Source organism: Athene noctua, chromosome 2 (assembly GCF_965140245.1).
Source record: "Athene noctua chromosome 2, bAthNoc1.hap1.1, whole genome shotgun sequence".
Lineage (NCBI taxonomy): Eukaryota > Metazoa > Chordata > Aves > Strigiformes > Strigidae > Athene > Athene noctua.
The window spans coordinates 98500394-98519734 of record NC_134038.1 but is presented as its reverse complement, the minus strand read 5'-3'; the positions used below and the strand labels follow the sequence as shown (position 1 = coordinate 98519734).

The 19341-nt window shown below is 44.0% G+C and overlaps 1 protein-coding gene across 3 annotated transcripts in view; it reads left to right on the top strand.

Annotated features, from left to right (window-relative positions):
* Window positions 1-14323: 14323 nt before the first annotated feature.
* GMPR (guanosine monophosphate reductase) overlaps window positions 14324-19341 on the top strand; it is a 44546-nt gene continuing 39528 nt past the window's right edge. For all 3 annotated transcript variants that reach the window (XM_074899716.1, XM_074899715.1, XM_074899717.1), the window contains exon 1: window positions 14324-14735. In XM_074899716.1, the coding sequence (XP_074755817.1) occupies window positions 14649-14735 (87 nt within the window). In that variant the 5' untranslated portion in view covers window positions 14324-14648. The remainder of the gene's footprint in view (window positions 14736-19341) is intronic.

Below are 19341 nucleotides of genomic sequence, written 5' to 3'. Positions count from 1 at the left end.
TTAGGCTTCCCTCCCTATGGAGTATACCAGTTCTTTGTTACAATGGTGATAGAAAAAAGGGACAAAAAAGGCTGAACACAGGCCAGGAAGGGCTATATACCCTGGAGTTGTGAAGAGTCATTTGTGGCACAGGTTTATTTGCCTTTATTCAGTTAACTTGTGTTAGCAAAAAAACCTGCCAGGTCTGCAGGAGGGGAGGTAGTGTCCAATGAAGTGACTAATCATACTATTAGCTGGACAAAACAAACACTTTTCACCCGAAATGGCATGTATCTCTCCAGTGAGCCTGGAGAGATGGAGGGGGCTGAGCTTTAAGGGTGTAATGTTTCTGATTTCAGGGTTGCCGAGTATGAAAATGACAGAAATCATCTGTGTGTGGGAAATGTGGCAGCAAGGCATTGTACATGTGAGCTCAAAATCTGGATTTTTTTGTTTTTTTCTGGTGCTACTAAAACTAGTATTACACATCCTGAGATTCTATCTGAGGGGAAAAACACTGAAAAAAATTTATAGATATAAAATATCTACACATAAAATAAAAGATATTTCACAAAACTGCTGGAAGTTTTTTCTCATCGCCATTGTTTGATTTGTAAGGCAACTCAGTATTTTGCTCACCAGAACAATTCTTACTGCTTTGGACAATGTCTGTACAATGGTTTGAGAGCTGATTAAGCAGCAGTAAGTACACCGAGTCCTTCAAACAGCACATTTTCCATCATTGCTGGCAATGTCCCAGCAGTACTCACACCATGGTTAAGAAGAGCTGGAACAGGAATATTTGCAGGTGAACTGATCTGTGGCACGCTTGGCCTTGCACATCCCCAACATGTGCCCAGCTCACATGTAAGAACCTGATTCAGCAGGTGTGATCAGGCTCTTTCCTCGAAGAGCGCAGGAAAATATAGATGAGAGGTCAGACCTGCATTTCCCAGCACAGCCTGCATATCTCTTGAAACGTTGTCCTTCCTTCATCAAGAAACAGGCAGTACTTGTGTTGTCTGGGCTAAAAGACATCTAATACTAGAACACAAACTCTGGGGTTTGCAGATGTTCAGCATGTCTGAAAATCAGGCACTTCGGTGCTTGTATAGAACTACCTTAGGGGTCTCACTTCAGAAATGCCATTTGCAAATTTAGTTCTAAGTATTTTACCATGTCTGTTCCCTTCCAAAGGAGCTGCACGGATTAAATACAAAATGCTTGTAAAGTCCTCAGATAAGATGCACTACTGACACAGAACGTATTGTTAATTATGATTAATTATTATTATTCTGCTGTCTGACAGGCATCTGACTGACGGATACTTTTTAATCCCTATTCTCTCCCCACATTTTCTTCCTAATTAATGTCCTCTAGAACCTTGTAATCACATGGCATGCAAACGAGCTGTATGTTATTTAGCCAAAGAGATTATAGTAGATTGGGTGACTTCCTCTGTCACAAGCAGGCTAGAGAAAAAGAATCAGAAAAATTACATGATGTAAATTGTTGTTTTCTCTTGCGGGAAAGAAAGGAAGGAGCACTGCTCTTTGCTGTGTTGGTGACACAAAGCAAGCGGTGGAGGCCTACGATGTAAGAGTAAAGCTGCCCTCTGCAGGCTACTCTGTCATGCACAATAAATCAAGTCACAGCTTCTAAAGGGCATAAAGAAGTATTTCAGAGACGGGGAATAAATAGCTTTCCACTATGTTGCTAACAGATTATCTTAACCGGGGAAAACAAAAAAGTTAAAAAACACCGAAACATAATCGGGGAACATGCGGCATCACCATTTTACGGTGTGAAACCCTCCATACGTTCAAGCACTGGCTCCGAGGCAAAGGCCAAACACAGGAACCGGCTTTCAGCCTGCCCAGCCTGTGGTGTGAGGTGGGTGTCTGGCTCTGACCCCTCCGAGCTGCACAAGCCCTGTGCCCACGAGCAGGGGTCTGCGGGCTGGTGGCAGAGGGCAGAGAGCCAGAGCCGCTGGGAGCTTCACTGCAAGTGCTCATGCTCTCCGTGTCCCAGTACAAGGCGCCGAAGAAAGGAGTGTGTGGAGCCTCCAACACACAGAGGGCATTTCTCGAATGGTTTGAAAGTGGCTCCTCCCCCTTCTGGCTTGTACATCCTCCAGAATGGTAGTGACTCAGTTGCTCCTGGCTGCAGAGGTGATGCTAAATCTCCCTCAACTCAGAAGAGACTGAGTTGCAGCTAATGACTAAGAAATTTGCAGTTCCCTGGCTGAGAAAAACAGTGTACAGTCCTCTGACAGTCACTAATCCCTTCCCATTAATTGACACCCTACCTACCAACTTGTCTAATATCACCTAACTCATCTAATATTTGCAGCCACTTCTGAACCATTATGCCATCTCCCCAGCACACCTATAGTTTGCAGCAATGTTGCCATGTGCATTTCTCCAAGGCACTTACGCCTCCGCTTGCTTCAGTGTCTGTGTCTTTCTACTGAAGCTCTGGCCCAATCATTCATGTCACCACACATGAAAGCAGATTGAGATAAATAAAACTTATTTTACTGCATTATCTTTCAAGTTGTGTGGCATTTCTAATGCAGAATTTTCAGCACTGCTGCATCTCCCTTAAGAAACAGCACAAAAGATGCTTGAGTCAGAAAACAATCAGCATCCCAGATCTCCACCGGTCTTTCTCATCAGAGTCTGTGGGATCAGCTCTAATACCAGCTCTCTGCAGTCTGCAGCTATAAAACTGCATGACCAAAATACAGTAGTGCCTGCTCTATTAAGTATGAGAACTTCTGTGAGATTATTTTCATGCTCAGCAAGCACCCTCTGATAAATCTGTTCTCAGGTAGGAGCCAGACTGTTGCCTGAAAGAAAGCACCTCAAGTAGTTCCCCTGTCAGGGCAGTCTTGTGTCTCCAGCACCCAAGATTCCAGTCCAACATGGGAGAAAAACAGATATCCAAAATGGAGTTCAGGTCAACAAGTGGTTATGCATAAAGAGCCCCCAGTATAAAAGCAAATCTACAAACTGTACATAAATAGCTTCCCCGAATTATTCCATAGGCACAGATTTTGTAGGGGAGCTACATAGCTGGCACTCCTACTAGCACTACCTGGTACTGCTGTGTAATCTGTGCCATGTAACAAAGGAGTGACATGCAGCCATGTACTCCTACCTCTCAATCCCTCTTGGCCCAGGATAAACAAAATACCAGACCTATATCCAGCCAGGCTGGAGGGCTCACGGAGCTCACCAGTGCGGCAAGCATGGTGCAGAGAGACAAAGCACATACCATGCATGTCAGAAACATTGGTTCTGATCACTCAGTTTAGCTGCAGAAATTAGCAAGAACTGAAGAGACGTTCGCAAGTAAGAGGAGACGTAATTCTAGACAAGCTATAATTGGCAAACCTGAATAAGAACAAGGAACTAGGATCTCCTTCACCTGATTAAGTGATGCCTGGAAGTGTTTCAACGACACAGTAGGAATTTTTAAGTAGCAGCAGCCATAAAAATACTTGCCAAGATTGCTTCATGACAAAAAACAATGCCAAGATTTCTGATCTGCCTGCCACTGAAAAAAAATTTGACTCACTCAAAGGCATTTGATCCATTATAAATATAAGGTCTACATCATTCAGAAGAGCTATGCTAGCTGAGGTTTAGCCTGTATTTCCCAGGATCTGGAGTCCCATTGTGTCCTTTGAATACCAGTTTTCAATAATTTCCTCACTCTGTAGGTTTGCTGCAGTAGGAGTGTTTGTGATGTATAGTTTTTGTGTGTATGTCCATGTCTCTATTGTTCTCTAAAACACAAACACATATTATGCTCCAGCATCAGAGTCATATAAGGGAAGAAAGCTCCATCTGTAGCATGGACAAGTTAGTCAAAGTCTTGGATTTATTTTCCCTCCAGCCAAGCCCACCACCATGTATCCCACCGCATCCTGCAATACTATCATGGACCACTGCTGGGCAGAGAAGCCAGTGGCAAGCCCCCTCCTGGAAGGGACTGTTGCATGAGATGGATCATTGGGACCCAGAAGCAGCTGATCTTCCAGTGTGTCACAGCATTTTCCATGCCCTCTGGCTTGCATTCCCCATGGTAGCTTGGACACGGTGCTCCTCTCCAGCATGGTAAGCAGAATCTGCATTCTCCTTTCAAAAACATTTGGTACACAACCCATCATCTCTCCATTACCCTTCATCTCTGCTACTCAATTCAACTCCTAAATTCATCTGATCAGCTGGTTAGATTTTCCTGTTTTTTTTCAAACTATGCTTGAGTCAGCAAATTTAAACCTAGAGATTACATTTTTCCATAACCTAGAGTGACCAGGGCAACAAATAAACTATGGCCTCCATACTGTTGTCATTCAAGAGAGAATTAACATTGTATGCTGTTCCTCCCTTCCACCTCACAGCTGTGTGCAGTCCTGCTCAGCTGGGATACAGAAACAAACCCAAACTCCTCTCTATTAAATACAAAAATTATAATCTACATTTCATCACATAATTTTCCCCAGATTTCCTGTGAGTAGCCAATTAAAGAAAGAGACAGGGCAGGAGGGAGGGGGGGTCTTAACACTGCAGAAGCAAAAATCAGCTTTCATAATGTCGTCTGATGGCCTGATAATTGATACAATCTCTTAATGGATACACTCTTGTTATGGCAATTAGATCTGTAGTCTAAGCATTTCTGGACTTTTTGCCAGGAAAGAATTGGGAAATTAATGAAGGCAAATTAATTATTTGTCCCATGGTTTCTACTGTAAGAATACAGCTGTTCTTTATCAGCATAATTCATTATTAATGTCTCCCAAAGCCCAGCTCAGACATATGCCCTTCAAATGCCACATTTCTGTTCAGATTGAATATCAAATGGTTTTTAAATATCAAAATGGTGCTGCATTTCTGAGATCTGTTCTGAGTTGTGGGAAAAGAAAAACAAGGACTCCTTTTGATCATACACATGAGTTTTACATGATGACACCATCACTGACTCCTCTAGAAGTAGTCCCAGTTTACACTTATGTAAGTGAGGGAAGCTAGATTCTATGCCACAGACTATACCAGTCTGTTACACCACAGCCCAAATGTAGGCTTTGGAAAGTAACTGTGAGTAAAAAAAGGTGTCTTTTTGCCAAATTGGGCACTAGACACAGTAATTCAAGTGGATCAGTTTCAAAGATCATTAAATCAAATGTTTACAGCCATTTATTTATTCCTATTTTTTGCCCCACATATCTCATTTAACAAATTCCACAAGACTTGTTTGCCTGGCCCCAAAGGGACACTGAAGCTATTTGATTTCCTTGATAAGTTCTTGCTCTGGTGAGCGATATATTACCACCTGACAGCAGTGTGTCAGGGTAAAAAGAAGCAGCCCGCAGTCGAATGCAAGAGGGTCCAGAAACATGGGAGCAAAAATAATTGAGCTAAAATAATGAGAAATGAAAAAGTGGGAGTGTGAGGAAATGCCCCGCCATGTTCTGCATTTGCCATCTGAGCTCTCTAAGGGGCCATTTGTGCGGCCTTGGGTGGGTGCCACGGCAGCACATGATAAAGAAGGGAGCATCGATGAGACCACAGCTGGGAGCAGCTCGCCTGCTCAGCTGTATTTAATGTGGGACTGGCTGCAGCTCTGATACAGTGGGGTCAAGTAAGGGGACTGCAAGGAAGGCAAGGCAAGGGGCTGCTGGCCCCGTAGCTTAATGAGGCTAATTATTCCCTTTCCCACAGAGCTGGGCAGAAGGGCTCAGAAGCTTTTCTTGTGTTTTGCCTCTTTCTTTCTGAGAAGAGAATGAGGTACTGCTTAGGTAGCCTGTAGAAGCTGGTTATTGCTTTCCTCACAGTGCTCAGCCTAAGGAGGAAGAGCCTTTGCCATCCAAACACAGTGGAAGGAAGAAAGACAGACACAGGACTCACAAGTCCAAAGAAATACCCTTATGCTGGTCCTTTTTGCTCAGGATACAGGATCAGCACAGACTTTACAATGTACTGCAGGTGAACTGACATGGCAAATGGGAAATGGGACCTGAATGAGATCCAGAGGATTAGACGAAAGCAAGGAAACTCAAGGGCAATTGTTAGAGAAGCTATTGAGGATGATAAAAAGAAAGAGGCATTTGGTAGTAGGAGAGTCAATTGTGTGCCTGGAGAATAGCCATCCTTTTGTAAGGACGATGCTAACAGAACAGTGATTATGACTGTGCCTGAAGCAAACGTTCATGGTATTACTGAGATGTTTGACAATTTAGTCAGGGGAGCTCAAGATGAAAGCAAAACCTATTAGCACTGTGTGTGCTGCGGAAAAAAGGGAATGAATGATATCTTATATTTATATCACACCTTTCATCCTGAAGAATCCCAAAGCACTCTGCAAACCACATATGGAAGTGACTTCTGCCTTTGCTGACATATGGACGACAGGGGTGAAACAAGCCAACTCTTTTAACATCAGAAACCAGCACTGCTGCACAGCAGCTCGGGAAAAAGGGAGAAACAGGTAGGCACAAATCAAAATGCAAACTAATAATCTGCTAGGCAAGGATGTGGAATAACAGACCAAAAATATGCAGTATTTTTGGAAGTCTTCATTATACTAATGCAAAAAGACTAATCAGGATCCATGTCTTACTGACTCTGGGTGCTGCATACGCGCTGCGACAAATAACGTTCTGGTTCCACAGTTTCCCAGCGAAGGCATTATATACAGGACTAAAATCCAAGAAGTGATCTTGAATTTAGCCCCTTGTGCTCCTACCAGAACAAAATCACATAAATTCCTCTGAATTTTCTTGACAGAATGCATATATCTATCTATCTATCACTTCTAAGGATTGTATTTCATTTTAGCTTACCCCTGGATCTATTTTTTTAAACACGTGTGTTCACAGAAAGGACAGAACAGCTAAAGAGGATCTGCGTTCTTCCTAAAAAGGAGGAGAGCAATTAACAAGATTTGATCCATCATTTTCACATCATATTTGTCCTATTAATTTACTGAAATATGGACACTCAAACTGCATGTTAGATATAAGCCAATAGCTACAGATATACAGCTACTGTGGCCTCACATGCTAAAAATCTTCACTTTTTAAACAGCCTTGCAAAACTAGTGCATATTTTACAAGCTCAGGCATTAAATTTTCCCTTCCCATTTTATCATAATGATATACGAGAATATTTAGCAAGGTTTTATTTGCTGTGGGAAAGAGAGGCAGCATTTTCTAGGTCATTTTAAGAATATCTTTAACTTTAGGCAGTGAGGAATTACGGGTAAAAAAGGCATAGTGGTGACAACTGAGTTGATGTTAATCATAATCCCTATGTAGGTGTCTTCGTGAAAAAGTGTGTGACAGCTGATAAATGCAGCAGCTTTTATCTACATCCCATTAAACTCTTAAAATGCAATAAAGGTCCAAGCCAATCTTGTTTTCTATTGCCCCGTGATAAGATGCAAATTAACACAAGTTCTGCAGAAGCAAAACTCCCTGGGCAAAGCGTGCAGGGTATTTAAAGTTGTGGGAAATGTAATTTTAAACACAAAAGGCATAAAAGCCTCATACTTAGAGATTAAAACTGGAAACTTCCAGTTTTATTTATTAATTGCAATGATTAAAGAAAGTGCTTGATACAGTTCTAACATTTTGTAATATCAACAACATGGGGTTTTTTTGCCTGTAGATGGTGCAGTAGGGCAGCAAAGTTATTAAGTTTTTCTTTAAATAAAGATTAAATAGGGTTTGAAAGCTAGTCATTACCGGATGTTCATAGTTTAGAAACATTTTTTCAGTTTAAAATTTGTAGCAAGATTTCCACCCAACATAAAAATGTCAAGAAAAGCCCAGAAAATAAATAAAATGCCATTTGGTTCTATAATGGGGTATTTTTTTAATTAATGATGTGCTTTTCATTTCTTTCATATAGCAACAGCAGTGTGGTTATTCAAACAGGCTTTGGGCACCAAACCAAAAAAAACAATTACCAGGATTAAAAGAGGCAATGTCCTGACCCTTCTCTACAAGCAGGAAATGGACTTTCAGGACCTTAGTCTGTTTTACGCCCGAGGGACTGATCAAATCAATGGTGTGAAGGGCAAGAGAACTTTTTTTCCTTTCTTTTCTGTGTTAACGACCTTGATCCTGAGTAATACAGATTCAGGGATAAACCTATAACTCACTCATTCCAGGACAAATAGGCTAACATGAAGGAAGCAGCACGTTGATACAGGTATATTAGAAATAAAAATTTAAAAATTAAGAGGCAAACTAGTATTTGCACTGCCCCAGCAGTGCCATGACTGCTCTATTGCATACTGTAAAATCAGCTGCTGGTGAGAAAAACACTTGTGCAAAATTGCTTCTTTAATACAGTATTATCCTCTCTTTACATGAGCAGGATGAAGTGAGAATGGATTCTTGGGAGTTTCTAGGCTAGAAATTATAGATGAAGTTCAGGTGCAAGCTTGCATCCAAGTTTGAATGCAAACACTGTGGAGAGGAGGGAGTATGGCCAGACCCAGTAGAGTCTGGCTTCTAACATGATGAAATTCTCATGCACTGTCATGACAGTAAGTGATTTGCTGACAAAAATCCATCAGCTGTTAACACAGGCAACACCAGAAGTTCATTTTTGCTGAGTTGTTCTCAATCCAAAGCCTTCTGCAATTGTGCACTATTGCTTTTATTTATTTATTTTGAAACATAATTCCTTATTTACTGAGGTAGTTTTGCTACCTCACTTGTGTTGCTGTTTGGTCCAATATCTTTTGGAAAATCCTGGTAAATCAGCTTATGTCCAGTGAAGACAAAAGACCTCCATCCCCTCAATCTGAGACGGGGAGGCCAAGTAGGCAGGATGTCAAATTATTTTAGAAGACCACAGACGTAAAAACATGGGCACTCATGAGGCTCCAGGGCCGAATCAAGATTCGGAAGGAGGAAAACACAGGAGAGGCCGTAGAAATGCCTACCCCTCCCAATAGAAATCCAAGGAGCCAGGAATGCCACACCAAGAAACTTTTTCAGAGATGGAAGTAAAAAGGATGGGGTGGTCCAGAGAGCCCCTTCCCTAGTGAACTTTGTGATGTTGTGGATGACCATACTGGGTGTGGCTGGGAAGAGGCTGAGGAAAAAATGCCTTTGTGGGCCTGCAGGTGATGTGTATACAACACACAGAAAAAACCTCATGAAAGCAGAGGAGAAGCTTGAATGTAGAGCATGACATGGAGCTCTGCCAGGCTGAACATAGCCTGAGACAAGAGCTGAGAACTCCTTTTCGGTTTCCATACCAACCCTAAAAATGACCCTCTGTGTGACTCTGGCTTACAGCTCAAAGCTAGATTTCACCATGCTTTGGTGGTAACAAATCCTAATGATGCTAATGGGAGTGAGTCCACTGTATTTACTCTCTGAAGTCTATAAACCCTACAGTGTTATAAACCGTACAAACCAATGTAGGCTACGGCACTTTGCCACTTGTCTCTGAGGAGTTTACTTCACAACCTATTTCTCCCTGTGGTGGTACTGAGCAGGGACAACTCCACTGAAGTCAGTGGCACTTTACTGCTATAAAACCAGTGTGAGATCATAATCAGAGTTCTAACGTATAACTTGGAGTTCACTTCATCTCTGAATTTCTCTTTTCATGCCTTTCTCTTATGTAAATGCTTATGACCATCAAATAAAGTATTTAAATACTGGAACGTTTAAAGTCCCTTGAGATCTTGCAAGGGAAGATACTCTGTAATGACAAAGTAATATACTGAACCACTGAATTACAGATTGTCTGAGCTTAGTAGGGACCTCTCAGGGTCACGTAGTCCACCTTTTTCGTAAGAGTAAAGCCCTATGGTAAACCAGACTGGACCAGTGCATGGCCACAAGCTCTACCATACAGTGGTCCATACTCTTTAATTAGTATCACACTCCCTTGGACGACCTGCCCAGCTATCCAGGTAGTCTGAGGACAGTTCAGGGAACAGCATCAGACTGTTTCCAATATGCAGTATGAGTGAAACCCCTTGAAGCTCACATATGGCATCTAGATGGATGCTATGTGTGAGCAACACTCTGTCCCTTGCCTTGCAGGGACAGAGATTGGCCTTGGTCCATTTCACTTATCAGCACAGACAGAATCTAAACGTATTTCATAAGTCAAGGAAGGTCAGAGTGTCATTATTAATTGCTGTGATTACTTATAATTAGCATTTGAAACCTGCTGAAATCAAATGGGAATGGATATGGTCACTTACTCCTAAGTAAATCGTACCTTGAATGAGACATTGTCCTTCTGAATCCAGTGTGGGCCTGGGATTCAGTTTATGATTAGTGGTCTACCCTATGACCTTTGAATTTAATGAAAATACTTACGGCATAAAAGTCTCTTCACTTCATAACAAGTGATCTTCATGCATGTGGCTGAAGTGTGTTTGGCACAGCTGTGTAAGTCAGGGGTGTCAGCCCCACTCCTCCCATTTCTGGTGGCTATCAAGGCCAGCAAAAGCCCTAGCATAGATGCTGTAATACTAGTGATAGTTCAGAGAAACTCCCTTATCTCCACAACCAAAAGAAATCTTCTGCTTGCATTTGCAGGGTTTGCTGAGTTAGGTCTCTTGATCCATCTACTGGGAACTGCTATTCCGTGTAGACAAGGCCCAAATTCAAACAGAATAATAAAAGAGATTTAAATTTCTCAAAAGAAAAACAAGGCTCTTTTCCCAAATGTGCTGCTTCTCCTTAACAGTGAAAGATCTTCATCACACATGTCCTGCAGCATGTTGTTCTTTCCAGATACGGGATTTTGCTGGGAAGTTGTGACACACAGTTTGTGGGAGCACTTGCCAACTGAGCAGTGCTTTCACTACTGCTCTCCACACTCCTTAAACATGCATGCTAATTACATTACAGACTGTATGGAACGATATAAGGCTATAGCATTTTCCTAGGAACCACAGTGAAGTCAGCACAGCCTTCAGTTGTGTCAGCTGTGCATCTGCTGTGACCAGAGTTTCTGATGATAAATAATGACAACCTCATTAAGCATTCACCCTAGAGGTGTTTCTGGTGCTCAGAAGTGCTTACACTTTAAGGTTATCATTTAATGCTTTTTTCCAGCACCAAGTAGTTCGTGAGGAAAGTTTTCTTATTTAAATTAGGAGAAACCTGAGCATGAATAAAAAGGGGTGTTTTTAATGGCATATACAATTAATCTGGTACACCACAAATGGCTGACCTACAGCTGGACTTTATGTCACTGATCACAAACAACCCTTTAAGCTCAGAAGCTGAGTCAGTTTTCAGTCCACTTCATTGTCCTTTTAGCTTGTCTGCACTTCAGTTTGTCTATGAAGATGTTATGGGAGTCTGTCCCAGTCAAAATAAACATCCATTGCTCTCCTCTCATCCACCAAACTAGTCATTTCATCACAGAAGGTAACCAGGTTAGCTGAGTATGATTTCGTCTTTGTAAATTCATGCCAACTACTTCCAGTCATCTTCCTGTCCTTCATGTGTTTGGAAATGGTTTCCAGGATTTTTTGCTCCAGCACCTTCCTAGGCATCAAAGTGAGGCTGACTGGCCTGTAGTTGCCCAGATCCTTCCTCCTTCTTGCTCTTCTCAAAGACAGGACTGACATTTGCTTTTTCTAGGTCTCAAAAGCCTTCCCCTCCACTGCCAAAGTTGATCCTGCTCTTCTGAGGATAAGTCTTCATTGCTCCTGCCTTTCCCATGTGTCTAAGACGCCTGGGATTCCTGAGGAAAATCTTACCAAGGAAGACCAAGAGGAAGATGCCAATGAGTACCTCTCTCTTCCATGTCCTTTGTCAGCAGATCCCATCTGTGAACTCATTTCTATTATGAAATACAACAGCATTTACAATGACATTAACAGGATGAAAATCACGAGGACACGAGGATAACTCTTAGATAATCATAGGCTGAAGTCAGATACTTCCTCTTGAGACATGGTAAGAACTATTTGTATTATTATGACCACTTCTCCCTCTTCTCAAAAACACCAAGTTCAGGAAACTGACCTATAAAGCTACACTGGCATTGGTCTTTTCAGCTACAGTGGCTGATAAGTTCTCTTCTGAGTGCATTGTTCCATTTGCTTTTAAGTATAAATATAAAACAATGAAGTAGATAAAAGAATACCTCTAAAGGAAAGTAGCTGGAATAATTTACATATGTTAATTTATGAAATCAGTGATAGCTCATTTCCACTTACAGGATAAATACCAAAACTGCATTCAGCCTGGCTGAACAGCTCTTTCCTCTATAGCACAAAGAGATAATATGGGATCACCGCAGGTGTAAAGAGGAATAGCAAAGATGCATAACGAGACAATCTTCATTTCTGGCTATGATTTAATGTGATCTGTTCATGTCCTTTCTGGTGTCCATACCTCAGAAAGGACACTGAAAAAGACAGAGGTAGTTCAGCAAGAAACCATAATTTTAATTACAGAAAATACATACTGAAGTAAGAAGCTGGAGGATTTTGTAAATTTTCAAGATGACCAGAGCTGATCAGAGGGACCCAGCCAGCCTGTTGGTATTAGCATATACTAATATTATTGGCTATTAGCATATACTTTAATCTACAGAAAAACTACATGGCGAGTTCTGAGTGGAAACGAAAACTAAAATATAGGAATTGAGAAACAGCAGCAGGCATGATTTTCTGGGGCTTACAAGTATCACTGCTAGCCTCCATCTCCTACTCCCCATGACAGTGCTGACCTTTTGCTTTCACAGTGCAGTGCAGTGCCTTCTTTCTTTCTTCTCAGCATCACATGCCTGCCATGAGGGCAAAGAGAAGATATGGTGCCAGGCACAGACAGAAGGCATTTGTTTTTTCTCCATTCTCAATCCTCTCCTACAGGCATGCCACTTTCACAGAACCCATTCTTATCAGTACACTCTGCTCCTGTACAAAATGTTAATTTATCACTGAACGGTAAATGGTGGGAGATGTGGCTATTTGTCTGAAAGATAAATTTTAGTTGTTCTAGTACGTTGTTGAATCTAGTAGAGAAACCACCAAGTGAATGGCCTCTGTTATGCAGATGAGTCTAATTATAAAGGGTCCTGTTTCACCTGAATATTTCCGTGGGAAATAGCCCCAGTGGGAAGGCTCTCCTGGAACATCCCCCGGTGTTCTGAAGCCTCAAGGCTTCCTGGAAACCAGATTCAAGGTCTCTCAACTTGGACATTCAAAACTTCAAGCACTCAAATGCTCTGACTGCTGTGTAAAGCCTGGGCCTCATGCTTGGTCATATTGAATTATCTGGGAGACTTGGGCAGAGAGATGTAAAACAGCTCTGGTGCAGGCAGGGTGTTGACCAGATGTGTGCAACTTTCAGATAGAGAACACTACTTCATCCTGCAGTGTGTCTGAGGAAGGGAAGCAAGCCATGATCCTCACATGCTTCAGTTTCCAGTCACTGACAAGGTTTAGCTCATGTGTCTTCCAAAGAAGTCCAAATCTTACAACTCACCAACTTCATAATTGAACAGACTTCAAGGCTCAAAGCTCCTGTGAAAGTCATCTCATGTGATATCTGGTCACCCTGTATTGATCCCTGTGCCAACCGATGTAGATGGACCCAGCGCATGTAATCCTGCTACCATGGGGGTTTTGTGACTGTGTTGAACACTGGCTGGCCATTGAAAACGGATCACATAATGCCACAGATCAGGCTCCTCTATGCTATGGAGGGCAAAAAAAGAGGCTCCCTGTTGCCTCTCCACGTGCATGTATATAGGAGATAACTGTGCAGAGGCAGCTCCAGGTGGCTGATGCCATGACTGCTCTTCTGTGACCAACCAGCTGCACATTTCTCAACGTTTCTAATGCCGAAAACACATGCTAGCCCTTTGCTCTGCAGTCACGTTGGGGACCCAGCTCAGAGGGTCCCAGGAGCTGGGAAACGCTCCGTTTTACCAGGGGATGCCAGGCAGGGAGGGGGCCAAGTTTGGGCTCAGAGCGGAGCGCCCCGGAAGGCCGGATTTCCCCCGAGCCCAGGAAGGCCAAAGGCTGGCCTTTTATAACGTTGGAGGCACAAAGTTTTGGTCCGTGCCGCAGCCGCCCGAAAATCTTTGGGGAGCGTCGCCAGCCCCCGTCGCTGTTGCCGCCTCAGGGCCGTCCCCGTCCCGGGCGGCCGTTGGCCCGCAACCGTCGCCCGAGGCGGCGGGGAAGAGGCGAAGATGTCAGCTGAGCCCCTCCGCGGCCACCCGGCTGCGGCGGGCTCTCACACCCGGCGGTGGCGGCCGCCCGCTCGGTCGGTCACATGGAGGCGCCATTTCCTCTGCCCTTGCTTTGCCCTTAAGGCCGCTATGCCGCCGGCGCTGCCCGCGCCTCGCCCCGCACGGGCGGCCGCCGCGTCCCCGTCTTCCCCCCACACACACAGAGCGCCCAGCCCGACGGAGAAACGAGGGTGGCCGCGGCGAGAGAAGGGGCAGCGGGCGGCCGGCTAAAGCCCACCCTCTCCTAATAAAGCGATGGGGCCCGGGCCGCGGCGCCGCGCTCCCCGCGCCCTATAAATACGCTCCGTGCGCGGCCCGCGGGCTTTGGCCGGCGCGGCTCTGCAGGCGGCGCGGTGCAGCGGAGCGGAGCCGCCACTCCCGCCGCCGCTGCCGCCAGGAGAGACCCGGCCCCCGCACCCCAGCAAGATGCCCCGGGTAGACGCAGACCTCAAACTGGACTTTAAAGATGTCCTGCTCAGGCCTAAAAGAAGCAGCCTCAAAAGCAGATCAGAGGTGGGGGCATTCAAACCCAGCATGCTTTTTCTCCGTTCTCAGCCCCTAACTTGCTTAACCCTCCCTCCCTCCTGGCTTTATTTTGATTCCCCAGTCTAATGTAGCCATGCCCTCCCCGATCGAAACGCCCCGTACGTGGCGGGGGGATGCTGCTGCTCCTGGGAGGAGGGGAGGAGGGGGCCGGGGTCCCCCCCGCCTCTTGGCAGGGCGAGCCCCGGCCCCGGCGGAGCGAAGGGAGGCGGCGGGCGCTGCGAGCCGGTGCCGCGCTGTCCTCCCCCGCTCCTCGGCAAAAATAAAAAGGCGGCGGGGGGGGGGGGGGGGGGGGGATGGGATGGGATTGTTTGCTCCTAACAGGTGCCTCTGCGGATTTCTGCGGCGCTGAGCGGGGGGTGACCTCCGGTTTCCGTGGGGGCTGCCTTTCGTGAACCGACAGCTCTGCCAGCCTCTCTCCGGCGCAAGGGGGTTGCCAGATCGGCGCCCCGCAGCTTGGGCCGGCAAAAGCCCGGGGTGCGGGCCGGCAGGCAGCTTCGCCCTCAGCCACGAGGGTTGAGGGCAGCGCTGTTACCGAGTGACTGGCATGCTCTTTCTGAAAAATAGTAGTAATAAACAACCAGTGGAGATGCTGGGGAGCGCTTCCCAAAGCACAGGGTACCCTGGGCTGGGATCCCGGGGCCGGTGGCCTGCGTTTCACCCTCACTTACGTTAACCCCCGTGACCTGCCTCCTACTGGTACATGACCCGGGCGGGCAGGGCCCAGCCGTCCTCCCCTGGCCAAGGCTGCCTGTGGCTCAGCGTCCTCACCAGCCCAGGGCCACTGTTAGCCGGGATGTTGCTGTACTTCTTTCTCAGCAGAGATCAGGAAAGACCCCAGGAAATCCCATGAGGGTTGCCTCTACAAAAAAGATGGCTGCCTCAGGCTTGAAGGTGCCTTCTCGTTTACCTCACGTAACCCCAAGGTTAACAAAGGATTTAGTTTGACTAATGAAGGAATTACGTTGTGTGGGGAATGGAAAGAGGATTAAGGTTTTCTCCAGGGAAAGTGGAGTTGTAAGAGAGTGAGACCGAGTAAATCGAGGTAGAAAGACAAGACTGGAAAGGGAAGCGGTGTGGCCCTGTTATGTGCCTATGGCCAGGGATTTTGAGGGCAACTGCTAAATAAAGTGTTTTTGCCACTACAAAGGTGTAAGATTGCAGAGGCCCTTTCTGTAGAAAGGTAATCTCAGGCTAGTAGTTTTTAATTTACAAAGAACATTGTCCAGGCTGAGTAAATTTCCTGATCATGTGCAATTACTCCTCATACAGTCTGTAGGCCCTTTCCGGCCATTTGCCTGGGGACTTATGGTCCCTCTTTAAAATTCACTGTGCAGGCCTGGCAAACAGGTGGAGCTGTGCTCCACCGAGTGACACATGGCTCCTTCAAGTGCAGCGTTTTGTATATTTAGCTGTGTGCAGGCTGTGGAAAGAAGGGTTGCTGGGAAGGGAAAACGATAGGAGGAACACGAGCTGATATGGCAGGGTTGTAACGGGTGGCTGTGATGAACTGTTAAAAACATTTCACATGAGAAAAAGTGCATGTCATGTCGGGGGTCAGTGAAAACCGATGAAGGTTAAGAAATTGGACACCATCACTGAGGCTGTAGCAACAGGAATAAACAGTGTCCGCGAGAGCCAGATCTGAAATGGACAGCCCCAGTCTGCTTCAAAACAAGAATATAAATAAATAGTTCTGGCAGAGGAACAGAGGCATCATACTACAGTGCCTGTTACCCAGCGGGCTGATGCTTTGAAGCTTATATCAGCAAGCGTCTGCTTCTCTGGTGTGAATGCCTCATTTTGCGCAAGGATAGCTTTTTATGCAGTAACTAGGATTAAGTCAGCTTCTTAGAAAGGCAGTTTGGGGTGTTTGCGCTCTTTTTGTCGGTCTGCTATGTTGGTACTTGGTTTTGATTCCTTGTACTGTCTTCATTTTCCATGAATGCTTTCTCTTTTTGAAAAGATACTAGAAAATTTGAAGCTTGAATTCAAGGTCAAAATCGGTTAAAGCGATGATTAGAGTGGGAGCAGCATTATCTGTCTGTGGAGTCTTGGTATTCACGTAGGTGGCAATTCTTACCTTTACTGGACTTGCCTCTGCAGTCTGTCCATTTTAAGTTCACCAGACAAGTGTCCTGTAGGAAGTCTAGTCATTAATTTAAATTTGTAAATGCAAATAAGGCCAGGGAGCTTTAACAGAACAGCCAATGTTGTAGTACTTTCATATGTGAAAGGTCTAGGTAGGAGTTATAAAATATTTTTCATTATTTTCTTTCTGAAGAAACTTCTACTTGAAGTACTACAGTTGTTGACTGATGGTGAACAATCCTAGAGTCAGAAGTTACTGTCTCATAATGCATGGAACAATAAGCTACAAATTACCTGTTACCACTCAGGAAAGAGACAAAGAGATGGTCAGAGGTGCTACTAGAGGAACTAAGGAAAACCAGTTAGCTTTGTGATGCTCCTTGGTATGTTCATGTTGAGTACACAGTTCTGGTGATCCCTTCACAAGAACAGAGTAATATGCTAAAATAGGTACAGAGAATGGCAGCCAGGATGGTCAGCAGTATTGACTGATTTTCACATGAGGAAAAAAACTAAACATACTAGGACTATTCATTATGGAAAGCAGCAGCTGTGGAGGATATGCTAGAAGTCTATGAAGTAAGGAGTGGAATGGAAATGTGAAACTGAGAAGTGTCTGTTGATTGCCTCTCACAAAACAGGAAGTAGGAAGCCCTGAATGTAATTATCAGGCAAAGGTCATAGTTTTTATGCAATGTATCATTCATCGTTAGAATTTATTGCAATGGGATATTGGAGAGGCTGAAGCTGTGAAGGATTAAAAAAATGACAAGGCAAGTTCCTTGTCCATGAGTAGCTATGCAGCACAATGGATTGGAGGAGACCTTTGTCTCTGAAGGTTTCTAAACATCAGCTTCTTGGGACCTGGGAAGGTAGGCTAGGGAAAGAGTCATTCAAAACTTGCCTTGTTCTTATGTTCCCTTCCCAGACATCTGGTACTGGCTGGAGAACTAGGGCACCACATGAACATCTCCAACCCAGTGTGCCATTTCTCCTGTTCTTATGGAACAAAAACCTCATTAGGGGAAGCCCTGCAATTATCCCTTATAAATGCCTGCTGGTACAGTATTATAATTTGTGCAGATAATTGTGTGAGATCCATCTGACTGGCTGGCTAAAGGAAGTCACATATGAGAAATTAAAGGAAGTGGAGGTGAGAATCACTGATAATGGCCTTGTGCTCTCTGCTTAGCTTTGCATTTTGCCTCAGTCTTTTCTTAAACATACTCTTCTGTATTGCTTAAATTTATTTGGAAGGGATGCTTTTCCTCTGTAAAATGGTAAGGCAGTTGTTCTGGTACTATTGTCTGCGTAGAACTTGTTGTGTGATACTTTGTCTCTTTTTTCCTTGGTTCCAGTTAATAAATTGCATTAGAAGGGAGTAAAATACATTAAATTTTTGGACTTATTTCATACTTGTCTTCTTTATACTATTTTCTTATGTTAGCTACAGCTGAAATTCCCCTAAGAGTGTTATGTCATCAGTGATGGGTGCAGAATTGGGCCTCTCTGATACTAAATGGGAAGAAAGGTGAATCTCCACTAGAGCTTATTCGCCAAAGTGACCCTTCCCTTATGAGCTTATACAAAATGAGAACCTCTTTCACAATGTGTCACTGAGGCACCAAGTTCCTTCTCTTATACAAATCAGTAATAAACCCTTCACTATATTAATCAATCAGAATGTAGCGTGCAATATGACAGTGCTCAAAATAGGTGGTAAATAAATAATCAAAGTCCTATATTTTTTTGATATTGCTTTCTTTCTGGTGGTGGATTTCAGTTCAGGTCTCCAAACATTTTTGGATTAAAACAAGTGAGGAGCAATGAGAACTATGAAAAGAGCCTTCATTTTCACAGTTACTAAAGAGACTAACCTAATATCTTACAGTTGTGCATTTTTTAGAGGTTTTTTTTCCTCCCTTTTGCAAGATGCTAAGTAGTCCGATGGGAACTGATCTAAGCTTGGTATTACCTCTTGCAAATATAAGGAACAAAATGCCTGATGTTACCATGATCATTTGAGGATGCTGAAGAAATAACTTTGAAAGTGAAGGCTGACACAGTTTCAAGAAATTAACTTAGAAGCTAGTAGCCTCATGGTTTAATAAGCCAGGATATGATTGTTCATATTATATGTCATGAGTGCTGGTAACCATAGCCAAAAATAAGAGCTTGCTTTATTATATTGTCATTTACATTAAAGATTGGGACAAAGCCCTCTATGCGTTGGAGACAGAGGGAGTTCCAGCTCTGTGAACTTAGGACTTCAACTTGGGTTTCTCAGGCAGACAGAGAAACAGCTGAAGTTACTTTTGTATAAATAATCCACAGTTCTCATTGTCCTGTCTTTCCTTCCCAACCCCTTCTGACTTTTTATTTTTTTTTAATTTGGATTATCTCTTTCTTCAGCAAGAACTCTCTTTAACACAGAAAACATTATTTTACTTTTATATTTTCTTTCTTATTTGGAAGGCAGAAGTTG